This window comes from Bos taurus, chromosome 11, assembly GCF_002263795.3.
Source record: "Bos taurus isolate L1 Dominette 01449 registration number 42190680 breed Hereford chromosome 11, ARS-UCD2.0, whole genome shotgun sequence".
NCBI classification, from domain to species: Eukaryota; Metazoa; Chordata; class Mammalia; order Artiodactyla; family Bovidae; genus Bos; species Bos taurus.
In genome coordinates, this window is record NC_037338.1 from 88,487,783 (window position 1) to 88,505,479 (window position 17,697).

The window sequence follows — 17,697 nt, forward strand, 5'->3', positions numbered from 1 at the left end:
AGTTAAAGATTGCGGTTTATTTCCCTGCATAAGCTTTGATGATAATGGTGAGCAGGGATAATAAACTCTCCAGAATATGAAGAGTGACAGTGACGATGAGTTATATACTGTCTGGGGCGCTTGCCAAAATACATCTATTTGGAGGTTGGAGAGAATGTGCAGAGGGCGGTTTGCCCCTCCGGCGCCCGCAGCCCGGCCTCCTTCAGGCACCCTGGTCAGCCGGCAGGGGGCGTGGCCAGCCGTCTCCCCGCCCCGCAGCCTAGCGTCACGTGATCTGTCAGTTCTGGGCGATAGCTTGAAAATGGCCGCCGGGTGTGGTGAGGGGAAGGCGTCGAAAGCCGCCGTCACCCCCTTTGTAGTCTTCTGACAGCACCTGCGGCAAAGCGGCTCCTTTCCGCCTCAGGGGTGGGCGCCGTTCTGGGGCCAGGTTGTGAGACGGTCAGTGTGGTGGTCCGCGGGGAGGGGCGGTGTGTGTGTGTCTGTGTGTGTATGGTGAGGGGGGCGAGGCCGGTAGGAAAGAAGCCCTGGTTTGTAGGGGGAAGTCGCCGAGCCGGGAGAGACGGCGGCGGTCGGGCGGGGCGGGAGCGAAGGCCAGCTGAGAAAGGGTGAGGCCGCGTGTGGGGAAGGGAGCGTGGGCGGGTGAGGAGGGGGCGACGCAGGGCGCGAGGCTGGGTCGGGGAAGGTAGGGGGCGGGTGGGGGCGCGGGGCCTGGTTCTTGGGGCGGATCCTCGCCTGCCGGGGGCGCTGGGACGGCCTCGGACTTGCTGTCCCAGGTGGTCAGCCTCTCCTGGGGCTGCGATGGAGGATGTGTGTGACACAGGTGGGGTTTTTTTTTTTTTTTGGTTCGTTTGTTTTTCACGGGGCAGCCGGAGGCACACCCACCACCACCTCGAGAACCTGCCACCTTGGGCGGTCGCGCTAAGGCAGGCTTCCCAGGTTCCTTTCCCTGGGCTTTCCAAGGGCGTGGTGGTTGGGTTTTCTCGTTTTTTGTTTTCTCACCGGGCTCCATTATTCCATTGTCCACTGCAGGCCGTTATTTCAGCTAAGTATCAGCGAGCCATTGATTACGATGCTTCCATGATTTCTTTATAACGAAGCGACTTCTTTGTCAGCCATTGACGTTCGGTTAGTTTTCTTTCAGATTGTTTTGACATATAGAAAGGTTTAAACCTATTATTGTTTAAACCTCTTTTATTAATAACTATGGAGCCGTCTTTGGTAGCCGCTAGGGACACCGGTTAAAAATGTGGCTTTCTTAGCCTTACCCTCAGAATTCCCATTCAGCAGACCTGGGGTGTGGCTCAGGATTCCTACCCCCCATCTCCACCTTCCGACGGGTAATTCTAATGCCTTTTGACAGTGCCTCAACTTGGAAGACACTGAGGGTGAGACGTCTGAATTTTTTTTTAAGCGCCTGAGGAGAGCTGATGCAGAGCCAAGGTTGAGAAATGCGGAGGCAAGGTTGTGTTCTTTGTTCTCTAGCTTTACCAGCATGGAAACCTTCATCAGAATCATTTTGCTGTGCCTGTTAAAATGTCAGTTCTGGGCCCCAGATCTACTGATCTACTGGGGGAAAAGCCCAAGGAATCTGTATTTTGGCAGGCTTCCCCAGCAACTTTGCATACAAGTTTGAGAACCTTTGTTTTACACTCTGAGTGATTTCCAGATTTGTTTTTCCTAATCCGACTGCAAGGAGATCCAACCAGTCCATTCTAAAGGAGATCAGTCCTGGGTGTTCTTTGGAAGGACTGATGCTAAAGCTGAAACTCCAATACTTTGGTCACCTCATGAGAAGAGTTGACTCATTGGAAAAGACTCTGATGCTGGGAGGGATTGGGGGCAGGAGGAGAAGGGGACGACAGAGGATGAGATGGCTAGATGGCATCACCGACTCGATGGACGTTAGTTTGAGTGAACTCCAGGAGTTGGTGATGGACAGGGAGGCCTGGCGTGCTGCAGTTCATGCGGTCGCAAAGAGTCGGACACAACTGAGTGACTGAACTGAACTGAATCCTAGGTGGATTCTCCAACTGAGGTTTTTTGGAGCACCTCACATTCAGCCTGGTCTTGTTCACCTAGCAAGGGTGGTGAGGAAGGAGGGGGCAGTAACCAAGCAGAGCAAAGTCCTGAAACTTTCTCCTGACTTTGCTTTTTGTTAATGGGACCACCATCTTCCCATCACCGGTGTTTGGTATCTAGTCATCTTTGACCTGGTCTTTCATTTCCAATCACATAATTTTTAAAATTTCTACATCCAGAATCTTTGTTCTAGATATGGTCGAAGGGTCCAGTATGGGGATTTTATCCTGTTCAAGTTCCTGTCTCTCATTTCTTCTCCATCCCTACCGCCTGTCCCCTCTCCCTTAGGCTGTTTTGGTGGTTCCCTGACTGTCTGTCTCTAGGGTTCTGATTCCAGGCAGCACACGCTACTGGGGGAAGCTTTACCTGGGATCATGTGAGTGTCCATCCCCTTCTTCCCTGCTTTTGCTCAAGTTCTTTGTCAGTTTCTCTGTTACTGTGTTAGTCAGGGCTGTTTAGAAGGCAGGGAACAGAGATTTACTCTTTTACCTCAGGGAAAAGGTAATTTATAGGACTGACTGAGAATCAGCCAGAAATTGGGATCTAAAGCAGCTCCCACCTTCTGTAGCTCTCTCAGCGGCCTCATTTGTTTTCTCTGGAGAAGTCATTTTCTCGGTTCATATCTGTTGAGTCCTCTCTTTGCTGCCTGGCTGCCTCAAAACTGTGACATTTTGTTCTTGGCCTGTAATGACTGGGTATCTGGTTTCTAATTTCCAGGTTTAGAGAGAGGAATCTGATTGGCTAAGCTTATCTTTTTGAACAGTCACATGTCCTCATATGCTCATACCTGGATATGGCTGATGGTAGTAGAGAAAGGAGGGAGAGAGCAGGCCCTAAACTGGTCTGGGAGGAGGGTGGGTGGTCAGGGAAACCTCCCTGGGGGAAGGGACTTTGAAATTGAGACCTCTAGGCTGTCTCTGGGCAGAGGCGGTGGGAGTGGGGGTGGTGGGATGAGTTGGGCAAATGAATTTGTCCGGAGGAGGGGAAGATCCTGGTCTTCTAAAGGTGAAGGGGAGAATCGTTTGAAGCTTACAGGTAATTTCTGAGTGACAAGAGCAGAGGATGCTCTCATATGGAGAATGGGTGTGTGTGTGTGTGTGTGTGTGCGCGCGCGTGTGTGTGCGCGTGCGTGCGTGTTCTCATGTGGAGAATGGGGGTGTGTGTGTCTGTTTTGAGATAGGTGAGAATAGTGTGTATTTGAGATAGGTGAGAATAGAACCTATTTAAAGGATTCATTTAAGAAGGAAAGCAGAGATGAAAGAAACCTCTGAGGGAGGGATGGGGCCCTTCCAAAAACATCATCTGATTTATGGGCACACTTGCGATCAAACTCTTGATTTGTTAGAAGTCTGGCTGATGGGAGTCATTTATAACTGTCAGCTGTGGCAGATGGTTTTGTCCTGTTCAGTTAATAAAATGTGATGTGACTTGATCAAATTCAGTTCAGACAACATTTATCAGTTCTTTTCATATGCACGTGGCCTTCCCTGGTGGCTCAGACGGTAAAGCATCTGTCTACAATGCGGGAGACCCGGGTTCAATCCCTGGGTTGGGAAGATCCCCTGGAGAAGGAAATGGCAATCCACTCCAGTACTATTGCCTGGAAAATCCCATGGACAGAGGAGCCTGGTAGGCTACAGTCCATGGGGTCGCAAAGAGTCCGACACGACTAAGCAACTTCACTTTCACTTTCATATGCATAAGAAACTGTTTTAGGTACTTCTGAATTTGTGAAGGTGAAACTTGTGAAGTTGCTCCTATTAAGAAATTTAAACAGTAAAGAAGCGACGGGTGGATGAATGCAGAGATTACCAGATTTCAGGCATGTAATGTTCAACGATCAGTAAGGTCTGCCCTAGTATCCGCCGCCCCCCCCCGCCCCGCCCATACACAAAGCAGAGCAGCATCTAATGCAGCGCTCCCCAACCTTTTTGGCACCAGGGACCAGTTTCACGGAAGACAGATTTTCCACGGATCTGGGGGTGGGGGACGGTTTCAGGATGATTCTCATAGGGAGCCCACAACCTAGATCCCTCGTGAGCACGGTTCATAGTAGGGTTCATGCTTCTGTGAGAATCTGATGCCCCTCCTGATCTGACCGAGGTGGAGGTCAAGTGGTAATACCAGTGCTGGGGAGTGGCCTCAAGTACAGATGAAGCTTCCTTCGCTCACCTCCTGCTGTGTGGCCTGGTTCCCAACAGGCCCCAGTATGGGGGTGAGGGACCCCTGACCTAATGAACCCTCACGTACCCATCCCCCAAGTCCAGCCAACAGTTATCAATATTTTACCAATTTTATTTTGGCTGTTCGTTCCCCCAGTACCCCTTTTCTCCTCCAGTAATTTAAAGTGCGCCGAGACTCTGTAGGGCAGGAATAGTGTATTGTTCAACTTACCAGTGATAACCTGAAGCATAATGCATTGCAGATTATAGCCTTTCAGTAGACTACTGTTAGATCGGACTGTTACTCAATTACAGCAGTGTAGAATTGCATGCATTTTCTCAGTTATATAACAAAGATCATCTTTCCTTACTAGATTTGTTTAAAGAGTATCTTTCTGGTAGCTTAAGGCGTGCAGCTTCAATTTCTAAGTTGGTTTTATAAAAAATTTTATTACCATTTTCTGCTTAATCTTAGTCTCAAGGAATCTGTGTCTGAAGTCTTAATCTTAGTCACTATCAATGATTGATGACTGTTAAGTTTTATGTGTCTTAAAGTGATATACATACAGTCCACATAATGGATTGGGGAGAGAGGTAACAAGATTGAAAATCTAAGATTTTCAGTTTTTTAAATAATGGTTCAATGTCTGTTACTTTTCTTTACTTATTCTAGTCTTGTGGGATTTTGTGTTGAGAAAAATATTTGATCCAAATAAGGACTTTGTCAGACATATGTCAGTGTGTGTGTTTACAAAGTAATTGTAAACTTACAGTCAACTTGTAAGAATAGTACAAAGAACTCTCTTCTATGCCTTAACCAGATTCACCAGGTGTAAAATTAAAAGTTAGGGTGCACATGGTCTCTGTAATTATATTCATATTAATTTCATGTGGGAGAGACCCACGTGTGCAGGTCTGGTGGAGGAGGAATTTAGACAGAAAAGCTAGCCAGAGGCCTGGACGTGGCACAGTGCTTGGCGTGTTCAAGCAGTGACGAGGTGAGGGAGAGGGGTAGGAGATGAGGTCAGCAATGTTAACACCCTGTCACTTACAGTCATCTATGCCAAGGTCAAACATTCGATTTTTACCTTGAGGGCTCTAGGAAGCCACTGGAGGACTTTGAGCAAGGAAGGATGGAATCTGACTCAGGACTGCTTAAGGTGTGGTTCTTTAGTCAGCAACCACAGTGGTAGCATCACCTGGAAGCTTGTTAAAGGTGCTGGGGCTGCATCCGCACCTACTTGTCAGAATCTCCAAGGGAAGGGCCTAGGCATCTGTTCACAAGCTCTCCAGGTGATTCTCATGAATATGATAATTTAAGAAGCTCTGGCCCAGCCTACATTTTCAAAAGATATCTATGGTTGCCTTGTGGAGGACAGACCATCAGGAAGGCAAAAAAAGAGGTAGGGAGAGCAGTTGGGATCTAGGTGAGAGGTCACAGTGACTGGGCCAGGGTGGTTGTGATGGAGGTGGTGAGTAGGAATCAGATGTGAAATATATTTTATAAGTAGAACCAAAAGGTTTGCTGGTAGATTGAATGTAGAGTGTAAGAGGAGGTGATGAGTCATTCATAATTCCAAGGTTTTGGCCTTAGAAGGATGGAACTGGAGTGGCTATTTACTGATTGGGATTATATAACAGGGGGAACAGTGTAGTGCTTTCTCTTGTTTGTGGGTGATGAGGGGTGAGTTTGGGGTTGGATCTGGAGTTTGGGGGTGTGGATGAGTTAAGGCAGGGAAGCCTGGTGTGCTGCAGTTCATGGGGTTTCAGAGTTGGACACAGCTTAGTGACTGAACAACAATAATGAGTTAAGAGTGAGATGAGTTTGAGTCTTGGGAAGAGGGGGTTGCACATTTTGACAGCTGAGCTTTGGGGCCTTGTTTTCACTCCTGCCAGTGGAGGTGTATTTGTACAAGCCTAAAGTTAGGAAAGATATAGTTAGTAGTATCTTTTTTTCCTCAATCCCAAATTACATGTATTTTGTCTAATCTGCTTTAACAGGTATTGGAATAAAGAAAACTATAGCTTTCTGTGAAAATGTCAGTTCTAATATCACAGAGTGTAATAAATTATGTAGAAGAAGAAAACATTCCTGCTTTGAAAGCTCTTCTTGAAAAATGCAAAGATGTTGATGAGAGAAATGAGGTAAGACCAAGATTCTAAAGTTTAGTTCTTCTTACAAATGTTTGTGGACTACCTACTAAGTAAGTGCAAGGCACTGTGCTAAAAGGATAAAGGTAAGTAAGAAATACATAGTTCTCACCCTCAGTAACATTGACATAACTTCTCACAGTTAAAAGTACTTTGAATTCTGTACCTTTGAAATACACCTGAACTTCTATAAATGACTGAACATTGAATTAATGATTTAGATTTATGATTGAGAATTGTGGTTGACTTTTTTTTCCAGATAGAATAATCACTATTCAGAAATGATTCAAGAATTATTACCAAAATCAAAAGTATGTCTAGAAAACTTTAGAAGGGCTTCTAATCGCAATCTTTTTATGAAAGATGAACCAGAAAAAATAGATTAACCAGACACTATTAGGGCTTTTTGAAATATTTTTTTTATTGGAGCCTCAGCTGTCTTCCTTAGTTGTTTTTCTGGTTCATCTTTCATAAAAAGATTGCGATTAGAAGGGCTTCTAATCGCAGTCTTTTTATGAAAGATGAACCAGAAAAAATATATTAACCAGACACTATTAGGGCTTTTTGAAATATTTTCTTTATTGGAGCCTCAGCTGTCTTCCTTAGTTGTTTATCATACACACCTTGGGGTTTTAAAGACCTGCATCTTTAAGAGACGGCTAAATAGGTTGTGTGTTCTGTTTACTAAGATTGGGGAGTAAATATTTACTGTTTTCATTAACTTGTATTAGATATTTGTGTTCAACAATCCTAGCAGATAAAATGGTAATTTTACCATGAACAGCTGAGCTGCAACATTTTAGGGACTAATAAACTTTTTGTATGAATTTTTTAAGTGGCAAAGTATGTACATTTTATAAAACTTAAGGAAAATAATTCTTTTTATTAGAACTATAGTTTCAAGACAGTGTAATTTTTTTTTGCCTGTGAATAAGATGAATAAGGACTGATTTTATTTTTATAAAAATGTATATGTATGTATATGTGTGCACTTATGTGTGTGTAGACCTGCAGGATTTTCTTTATGATTTTTTTTTTACAGTGGGGAAAAAGTAAAATTTACTGTCTTAACCATAGTGTACTGTTCAGTAGTGTTCAGTAGTATTAAGTAATTCACATTGTTGTGAAATATCTCCAGAATTTTTTCAAATCTGAAACTCTATAGCCATTATACAATTGCCTGTTCCCCTCACCCCAGCCCCGGTAACTCCTGTTATACTTTCTATCTCTGTGAATTTGACTACTCTAGGCACTGCATATAAGTGGAACTGTGCAGTGTTTATCTTTTTGTGATTGAGCTTCCCTCGTAGCTCAGTTGGTAAAGAATCCGCTTGCAGTGCAGGAGACCCCGGTTCAATTCCTGGGTTGGGAAGATCTGCTGGAGAAGAGATAGGCTACACACTTCAGTATTCTTGGGCTTCCCTTGTGGCTCAGCTGGTCAAGAATCCGTCTGCAAAGTGGGAGACCTAGGTTCGATCCCTGGGATGGTAAGATCCCCTGGAGAAGGGAAAGGCTATCCACTCCAGTATTCTGGCCTGAGAAGTCTATGGACTGTATAGTCTGTGGGGTCGCAAAAGAATTGGACATGACTGAGTGACTTTAACTTATTTCATTTAGTATAACATCCTAAATGACATGTTGATTCATCCATGTTGGAGTGTGTGACATGATTTCCTCCATATTAAAGCTGAATACTATTCCATTATATGTAGAAGGGCTTCCCTGATAGCTCAGTTTGTAAAGAATCTGCCTGCAATGAGGAAGACCTGGGTTTAATCCCTGGGTTGGGAATATCCTCTGGAGAAGGGAAGGGCTACCCACTCCTATAGTCTGGTCTAGAGAAGTCCATGAACTGTTTAGGCTATGGGGTTGCAAAGAGTTGGACACGACTGAGCGACTTTGACTTTCATATGCAGGTACCATGTTGTATTTATACATATATCCAATGATAGACATTCAGGTTGTTTGCTTTTCTTGGCTGTTGTGGATAGTGCTGCATGAACATGAGTATGCAAATATTATAAATGTTTTCAAAGCTACTGAATCAACAGTTATTACATTATTATTATGATTGACAGAGTACCTAATTTTATTAAATACTAGCTGTCATTGAAAAATCATGGTATAAAAATTTTGAGTAATACAATTATGATAACTCATGTTTTATTCAGTATTTATGTAAGTATGGTAATAGTTCTGTATACTTAGCTCATTTAATTTGCATAGCAGTTCTGTAAAGAATTATACTTATTTATCTCAACTTACAAATAAATAACTTAATCTCTCAGATTCCGCCTGAAGATACTTCCTGGTGAAATCCACATTAAACGCTGTTCTAACATCAAACAGGCTATGATTTGTTTATGCCCTTTTGTCTTCCTTTGAGTCTTAAGAATAAGTTCATTTAATGATGATGCCTGTATTTTCAATGTTTATATATTGCACAAACTGTATTTTGGTTAGTTTACATCATTATTCCCTTCTATGATTATGAATAGTTAACAGTTGTTACACATAAATAAGATTAAAATTTGTAATTGGAGATTGTTCATTGTTTCAAAAGAGCTGCTTATGGAAATAGTCATTCTATTGGCATTAATTAATATATTTGGAATAATGATAGTTAAAAAGATTAAGCTTTACTTCATAGATACTTTCTTTGGGAATATTGAGAAATAGCTTCACTTGGAAGGAGAAAAATAATACACAATAAGCACAAAGTTGTATTGATCTTATTCACACAAAGAATGAAGTCTATTTGATAAAAAACTTAACATGTTATCAGGCATATAGTAGCATTTAAGGAGTTTTAATGATATTTACCTCTAGTTTAGTATTATGTCAGTTAAAATTGGAGTTTTAAAATACTACTTTGAAGCAACCTGGCATTGTTAAATTATGGCTCAATGTGAAGGTTATAGAGAAAGTAACTTTTTCAAGGCCTTTTGTTTTTTAGCATTTTGCTTCTACAGCTTCTGATAAAATTTAATATAGAATTCTAAAGAGTTGCTTAGACTTTCCTTCTTTCTCATCTTTAAAAAGTGAAGTACTTAATTACCTCATTTAATGTGTTTGGTTATCAGTTTTCTAAAGGTTTCTTAAATGTTATCAATAAAAGAAAATAATGTGGGGGAAATTGCCTGTTGTCATCCTTAACATATAATCAGTTGCAATTAGTAAATACCAGTTTTCTCCCTTCTTTCCTTTCTACTTTATTTGTAAACTAGATAAAATTCTTGGCCTCTGAATATTGTCAATGATGGCAAGTCTTTGCCCTTTCTATGAATATTCTCTATGATGGCAGGTCTTTGCCTTTTGTAGAGTAGTAAAGGGCTTTAATTTAACTTTATTTTTGAAAAGAGCAAAAAGTCACTCTCAGCTCTTCTTGATAGGGTATAGTGTTGAGGTTGAACATTATTCTCTTGTTGAAGAAAGTGAAATGGGACTCTTAAGTTCAAGAGATGAATTTTGTCACGTGCTTACAAGTAGAGACCCTGAAGGAAAGTTCAAAGAAGAATTTAAAAATGTTTTACTTTCACTATAATTATTGGAAGAAGTAGCTATCCTCACAGAGAGTCGGACATGACTGAGCGAATGAGCACAACACAGCACAGCCCCACACAAGTGGGGCTACCTAGGAACTGGGAAGGCCAAAAAGGTGATAAATAGGAAATGTTTTTGCATTGTAGCTTCTGGGAAGCTGAGATAAAGCATGGTATGTGCTGTGGGGAACTTCAGTTGGCATGGCAGTGTTCTGTTTTGGTGTGTTTTGGTTTGAGGTTCTTACCAGTAGGGTAGGGGTTCTATGAGTTATGTGATCCTGCATTTTTGGGGAAAGAAATGGACTTGAGATTTGCTGAGATGTGTGTGGCAGGTTAGGTAGGGAAGGGGCCTTTAGTGATTCACCTTGAAGTAAAAGAATCACGTTGTCATGACTGTTTCTAAGTCACTATCTGTACAACTGTAGTTACTAGATGGATTAAGCCAGAACTAATAGAATAAATATGTTTTGTGATAAGGCACACCTTACAAGGTAAATATCATTCTGTCTTTTTGGATTAATTTATGGCAGCCTTTCCTGAGAATCACTTATTTATTTGGATAATGAAGCTACAAAAGGTTAAAGATTGCTTTTGAGCGCATATAACAGCTCCCCAAATAGTGGCTTAATCAAATTAAGGTCTTACTTTTCTCATGTAATGACAAGCTGGAGGAGCCATTCTGAGGTCTCAGGGTATCTTCCCAGGCTCCTTCTGCCCTTCTGGTCACTCCATTGCATGCCAGTTATTCCCATCAGCTGTTTTGATACAACTGCAGCATTGTGTCCACATATCAGGCAAGAAGGAAAAGGGCACAGGCCAGCTGAGTTGGTCTAATTACCAAGCTTTCCTGGAAGATCTCACTAGAGTGGTAGCATGGATGGTTTCCAACTGCAAGTAAAGCTGAACAATGTAGGTTTTTTTCGCTGAGCAAACTGCCACCCCCAACAAAATCCTGTCACTCTAGATACTGGGTAGACAAATGGTAGTTTCTGCAAGAGAAATTTATGACTGTTCACGTCTCATTTAGCTTGTTTCTAGTTAATCACGTTTATACCAACTTTCTTTTTATATTATGGTTTTTTAATACACATCTAATTTATTTTTTCCCTCATACTCTAAAAGCATCTGTCTTTGCGAACTATCGGAAATGTGCCTGTGACCACAGAAGGTGAACAGAAAGTGCTCAAGTCTTTGGAATTGCAGTTTTGAAAACTGATGTGCAAGTCCTATATCCTTCAGTTCAGTTCTGTCGCTCAGTTGTGTCCAACTCTTTGCGACCCCATGAACTGCAGCACACCAGGCCTCCCTATCTATCACCAACTCCTGGATTTACCTAAACTCATGTCCATGGAGTTGGTGATGCCATTCAACCATCATCCTCTGTTGTCCCCTTCTCCGCCTGCCCTCAGTCTTTCCCAGCATCAGGGTCTTTTCAAAAGAGTCAGCTTTTTGCATCAGGTGGCCAAAGTATTGGAGTTTCATCTTCAACATCAGTCCTTCCAATGAACACCCAGGATTGATCTCCTTTAGGATGGACTGGTTGGATCTCCTTGCAGTCCAAGAGGCTCTCAAGAGTCTTCTCCGACACCACAATTCAAAAGCATCAATTCTTTGGTGCTCAGCTTTCTTCATAGTCCAACTCTCACATCCATACATGACCACTGGAAAAACCATAGCCTTGACTAGATGGACTTTTGTTGGCAAAGTAATGTCTCTGCTTTTCAATATGCTATCTAGGTTGGTCATAACTTCCTTCCAAGGAGTAAGCGTCTTTTAATTTCATGGCTGCAGTCACCATCTGCAGTGATTTTGGAGCCCAGAAAAATAAAGTCTGACACTGTTTCCACTGTTTCCCCATCTATTTCCCATGAAGTGGTGGGACTGGATGCCATGATCTTCGTTTTCTGAATGTTGAGCTTTAAGCCAACTTTTTCACTCTTCTCTTTCACTTTCATCAAGAGGCTTTTTAGTTCCTCTTCACTTTCTGCCATAAGGGTGGTGTCATCTGGATATCTGAGGTTATTGATATTTCTCCCGGCAGTCTTGATTCCAGCTTGTGCTTCTTCCAGCCCAGCATTTCTCATGATGGTCTCCTCAGACAGCCATTTTGCCTTTTTGCATTTCTTTTTCTTCGGGATGGTCTTGATCCCTGTCTCCTGTACAGTGTCATGAACCTCCATCTGTAGTTCTCAGGCACTCTATCAGATCTAGTCCCTTAAATCTATTTCTCACTTCTACTGTATAATCATAAGGGATTTGATTTAGGTCATACCTGAATGGTCTAGTGGTTTTCCCTACTTTCTTCAATTTAAGTCTGAATTTTGCAATAAGGAGTTCATGATCTGAGCCACAGTCAGCTCCCAGTCTTGTTTTTGTTGATTGTATAGAGCTTCTCCATCTTTGGCTTCAAAGAATATAATCAATCTGATTTCGGTGTTGACCATCTGGTGATGTCCATGTGTAGAGGGTATTTGCTATGTCTAGTGCATTCTGTTGGCAAACTCTACTAGCCTTTCCGCTGCTTCATTCTGTACTCCAAGGCCAAGCAACACCTGTTACCTCAGGTGTTTCTTGACTTTCTACTTTTACATTCCAGTCCCCTCTAATGAAAAGGATATCTTTTTTGGCTGTTAGTTCTAAAAGGTCTTGTGGGTCTTCATAGAACTGTTCAACTTCAGCTTCTTCAGTGTTAGGGGTCGGGGCATAGACTTGATTTACCGTGATATTGAATGGTTTGCCTTGGAAACGAGCAGAGATCATTCTGTATCCTTAGGGCCATAGATTCACCTAGTTGGCTTTAATTTATATATTATACCAATGGATTTTTTTTTATCCTAGTTAATTAGAAGGCAGAAACATGCTGTAGAAAGGAAGTCAGAGACATTAGCGCTGACAGAGGCAAGGCTGGTATAATGATTGATGTCTGTAGTTATGACTCAGAATCATAAACATAATGTTTAAGTTAATCTGTTTAACAAGTAGCAATGTGCATGTTACTTTAAAAAAAACGGTTATAAAGTTATAATAAAATATAAATTTAAAGGATAAATTTTTCACTTGGAAAATCTACTTATGCATAATATCTCATTCTGTAGTGACTCTGGTTGAATGACATGTGACTACCACATGTAATTTAGCATCCATCATTATATGAGTGTCTGTATGTAACTTGATTTACTTGTGTACCTTAACTCAGTCTTTGTGTTTCTCTATACTTGTATTCTTACAGTAGCATGTGTTGTTACTAGGATTATTTGCTTGTTCGTCTGTTGCCATTAGTAGATTTGTAAATTCTTCTGTATTTTGCTCACTCATTTACTCATTTACAAGTATGTGAACACCTGTGTGGCAGTCACTGCACCTTATGGGGGAGTTTCAGTATTCAACAAAACAGACATGCTTCCCACCCTTGGGGAGTTTAGGGCCTTTAGAGGAAACACAGTAATAGTTGTTCATCATGCAAATAAACGTGTAAGTACAAACAAGGATTAGCATGGTACACGACATTAGAGTGGGTTAGCAAGGCTCCCCTGCTGGGTTGGTGTTTGACCCAAGAGATGCCAGGTGGGAAATAGTTAATTGGGTGTGGTAGAGGGATCTAGAGGTGCGAAAGAGCTTGCATACAGTTTGAGGGCAGACGTGAGGAAGAAACGGCTTGGCATAGGTTTCAAGGTAGATTTTCATGGACCGCAGGCCGTGTAAGGACTTCGATTCTTACCCAGAAGAGCCTAGGAAACCATTAAGGATTTTAAGCAGTGGGATATTGTCAAATTAGCATTTAAAAAAAATTACTGATGTTTTCCTGCACATTGATGTACATTCAGTAAGTAGGTGCTTAATCTATCAAATGGAACTTAGGTTTTGGTGTAATTTTTTTCCTTATACCTTGGTATGTTTTGGCACCTTTAGTACTATCACTATTAGCCCAGAGCGTCTGGTCTGTTTGATGTTACGGCATGTACAGAAAATGATCGTGTGCATCCTGGACTTGGGATAGACGAAGCTGACAGCTGGAGGGAACCTGTCCCAGGATCCAGCTGTCCAGGCCCTGCCCCGCAGTCTAAGGGCTGCGGGAGCCCGTGTCTTAACTGCCGAGACTCATTCTGGGGACAGGCTGGACAGCGCTGCTGTAGCTAGTAGGAACTTTAGTGTAATGAGTTAAGGTTATAAGGGAAGGCTCCGAAAAACTCCACGATATTGCAGCACCTGTATTGTTTTTACTGTTTTACTTTTCTCCCTCTGGTCCTGACAAAAACGTCTTATACACACAGCAAAACCACATTGTGTATCATATTCTAGCTGTATTGTTAGAGGATTTGGTTGCCATAGATATTCTGAGATTATTGTGGAAATTGCTTTTCAGTGCCTAGTATTATACACGTTGCTTATTTTGAATAAAATTGCAGTGCCCAAAACAGATTACGAATGCTATTGTAAGAAAAAAAAAGCATTTTCTCTTCGACTTTCATATTATTAGTAAATGGAAAAGTTGAATTCAGAGGTGTTTGTAAATTAAGTGCTGTAAATAGAGCTTAACATTATGGAAATGTATGGGTGGTATATTTAACTGGTGTTTTAATTAACATGCAGCATCCTGAATGATCTCTGTGTCTCTTCTGTCTCTAGTGTGGCCAGACTCCGTTGATGATAGCTGCTGAACAAGGCAATCTGGAAATAGTGAAAGAATTAATTAAGAATGGCGCTAATTGTAATCTGGAAGATTTGGTATATATTGATTTACTCATTTGCCTTTTTCTTTTCTTTAACTTTGTTGCTTGGTTTTACGAAGTGATTCAGAAGTAATAGATTACAGATTGTACTTCTGCTGTGTATCAACATTACTCAGTAATATGCTAACTCGATTTTTTAAAAACGATAGTATAGGAGAGAAATTTTTACCTTCATTGAGCAGTCTCAGCTCTTTGTGTATTTTTTTATGTACAGATAGCACTCACTGAATAAGGAGCACATGTAGCCACTCCAGTATTCTTGCCTGAAAAATCCCACGGACAGAGGAGCCAGGTGGGCTGTTAGTCCATAGGGTTGCAAGGAGTCGGACATGACTGAGTGATTAGGCACGCACACATATACACACACACAAAATTAAATGCCTGCCTAGAAGATATCCATGTAAAGAGTCATACTGCTAAGTAACTCCCCATAATGGTATCTTCTTATTATAAACATCATTACCTAGGATAAGCCAGAAAGATGTGGTCCCTTCTGATACCATTTGTGAAGGATAAATCACTATTCGAGAGGCTTAATTCTCTGTTTCTGAGGAATTATTTTTCAGGGTCACATAGCCATATTTGTTTTTCTGTTTGTCTTTATAATTAAAATTGATGATTCTAAACTGACGATTGTAATTCAGTGATCATTTGAATTAAATGACAGTACACGTGAATAAAAGGATAGGATAATTGCAGCCTTTAAAAAATAAAGGCTTTATCACATAGTTTCTGAACACATCACATGGGATGGTTTTAGTTTAATAGTTTGTAAATATGCTTTTTTATTTAATTACAGGCTCTTGAATTTCAATTTATAATAGTGGTTGTAGCCACACAGATTAACTTTGAGGTTTTGATACTCATTTTTTCTCCTTTTTAAAAAACACAGTGATTAAAAGTCCAGTGAAAAGACTGCACAAGAGTTGTGAAGCCATTTCTACATCATTATAGTCAATAGGTAGAGAGAGAAATTCTTTTTTTTTTTAGATAGATTCTTAACTGAGCTTATGGTTCAGTGTTATTTCAGAGTAGCTTAGAGTGTGTCAGATCATGTCAATTTGGTATGATCATCTGGTATGTAAATTCAAATTTAACTGACTTTGGAATGTTATTGTTTGTTTTGAAATGATAACATTTGTGTCTGTATGTTTAAGGATAACTGGACAGCGCTTATATCAGCCTCAAAAGAAGGGCACCTGCACGTTGTGGACGAGCTGCTCAAGTGCGGGGCCAGCTTGGAACACCGGGATATGGTATGGATGTGCTTTATAGTTGTCAGTCAGCTGCAGTCTTAGTAACAGTAATAGATATTTGTGAAGTCTTGTATTTTTGTGCGTCAGGTGACGTTGTTTTTAGGGTCAGGCATTGAAATGACCCTCAGTTCAGTTCAGTCGCTCAGTCGTGTCCGACTCTTTGTGACCCCATGAATTGCAACACGCCAAGCCTCCCTGTCCATCACCAACTCCTGGAGTTCACTCAGACTCACTTCCATCGAGTCGGTGATGCCATCCAGCCATCTCATCCTCTGTCGTCCCCTTCTCCTCCTGCCCTCAATCTTTCCCAGCATCAGGGTCTTTTCTAGTGAGTCAGCTCTTCACATCAGGTGGCCGAAGTATTGGAGTTTCAGCTTCAACATCAGTCCTTTCAGTGAACACCCAGGACTGATCTCCTTTAGGATGGACTGGTTGGATCTCCTTGCAGTCCAAGGGACTCTCAAAAGTCTTCTCCAACACCACAGTTCAAAAACATCAATTCTTCAGCACTCAGCTTTCTTTGTAGTACAACTCTCGCATCCATACATGACCACTGGAAAAACCATAGCCTTGACTAGACGGATCTTTTGTTGGCATCTGCTTTTCAATATGCTGTCTAGCTTGGTCATAACTTTCCTTCCAAGGAGTAAGCGTCTTTTAATTTCATGGCTGCAGTCACCGTCTGAAATGATTTTAGAGCCCCCAAAAATAAAGTCTGACACTGTTTTCCCATCTATTGCCCATGAAGTGGTGGGATTGGATGCCATGATCTTAGTTTTCTGAATGTTGAGCTTTAAGCCAACTTTTTCACTCTCCTCTTTCACTTTCATCAAGAGGCTTTTTAGTTCCTCTTCATTTTCTGCCATAAGGGTGGTGTCATCTGCATATCTGAGGTTGTTGATATTTCTCCCCTCAAGAATGCTTTAAAACCCAGGTGATATAATGTACCTCCTTAGAATACTCTTAATCACATTTTCTGTTTATTTCAGAGTTTAAACTTCTGAAATATTGTTAAGACAACACATTACTCTTTATAATGTATCAATGAGAGAATTGTTTTAAGAACTTTAAGAGAGACATAGTTTTGAAAATATTTTCACTGCTTAAAGTTATGGTATTCAGAATAATATAAGTTTATTTTAAAAATGTAACTGTTCGGATATGCCATCTGTACACATTACAAGTTTCTCAAGATCTGATTCTTAATCATCTTAGTTCTTGTTTGATCTTGGCATGTACCTAAAGCATAGAGGTGAAGAAAAGGATCATGAAGGCTTCTTACTCTACAAAATGTTGAAATTGAACTGCCTTGATAAAACATATATTACTTTGCTGCTGATGCTTTATGAAGTCCAGGTGACCTGAATTTTTAAGAAACTTCAGCATTCCACCACCTTTCATTTAATATTATACTGTACAATATAATTTACACAGTGTTCTTGCTTCTACAGTATTAATATAATTTACACAGTGTTCTTGCTTCTACAGTATTAGACTTATTCTCAAAACTCAGTGAAGGTATTGGTATACTTATTTTTATAGAAAGATACAGAACTATTTGTATCCTTCCTTTTGCTGAAAAGAAATGGAAGTACATCACTATAAAAGTTTAGGGAGAGAAGGTGATGATGTCAGTAACCTAGGCAAAGGATGGATACCTGATAGGCAGGAGGAAAATGTAGTGTTCTTATCTTATTGGCATGTAAAGTAGAAGAGAAATTCATGGAATTACCTAGTTCCCAATATTTTATTAAAAGCACCATACCAGTTTATCAGG

At 41.0% G+C, this 17,697-nt stretch overlaps 1 protein-coding gene across 14 annotated transcripts in view; it reads left to right on the top strand.

Annotated features, from left to right (window-relative positions):
• The first annotated feature begins 279 nt into the window (after positions 1 to 279).
• Positions 280 to 17,697, top strand: part of KIDINS220 (kinase D interacting substrate 220) — a 96,226-nt gene continuing 78,808 nt past the window's right edge. For 12 of the 14 annotated variants that reach the window (XM_059891831.1, XM_059891830.1, XM_059891832.1 and 9 more), the window contains exons 1-4: positions 280 to 438; positions 6,243 to 6,386; positions 14,561 to 14,659; positions 15,822 to 15,920. In XM_059891831.1, the coding sequence (XP_059747814.1) occupies positions 6,279 to 6,386; positions 14,561 to 14,659; positions 15,822 to 15,920 (306 nt within the window). In that variant the 5' untranslated portion in view covers positions 280 to 438; positions 6,243 to 6,278. Of the gene's footprint in view, positions 439 to 1,029; positions 1,126 to 1,360; positions 1,462 to 6,242; positions 6,387 to 14,560; positions 14,660 to 15,821; positions 15,921 to 17,697 lie in introns of all 14 variants that reach the window. The other 2 variants (XM_024999548.2, XM_059891828.1) reach the window with 2 other exon arrangements.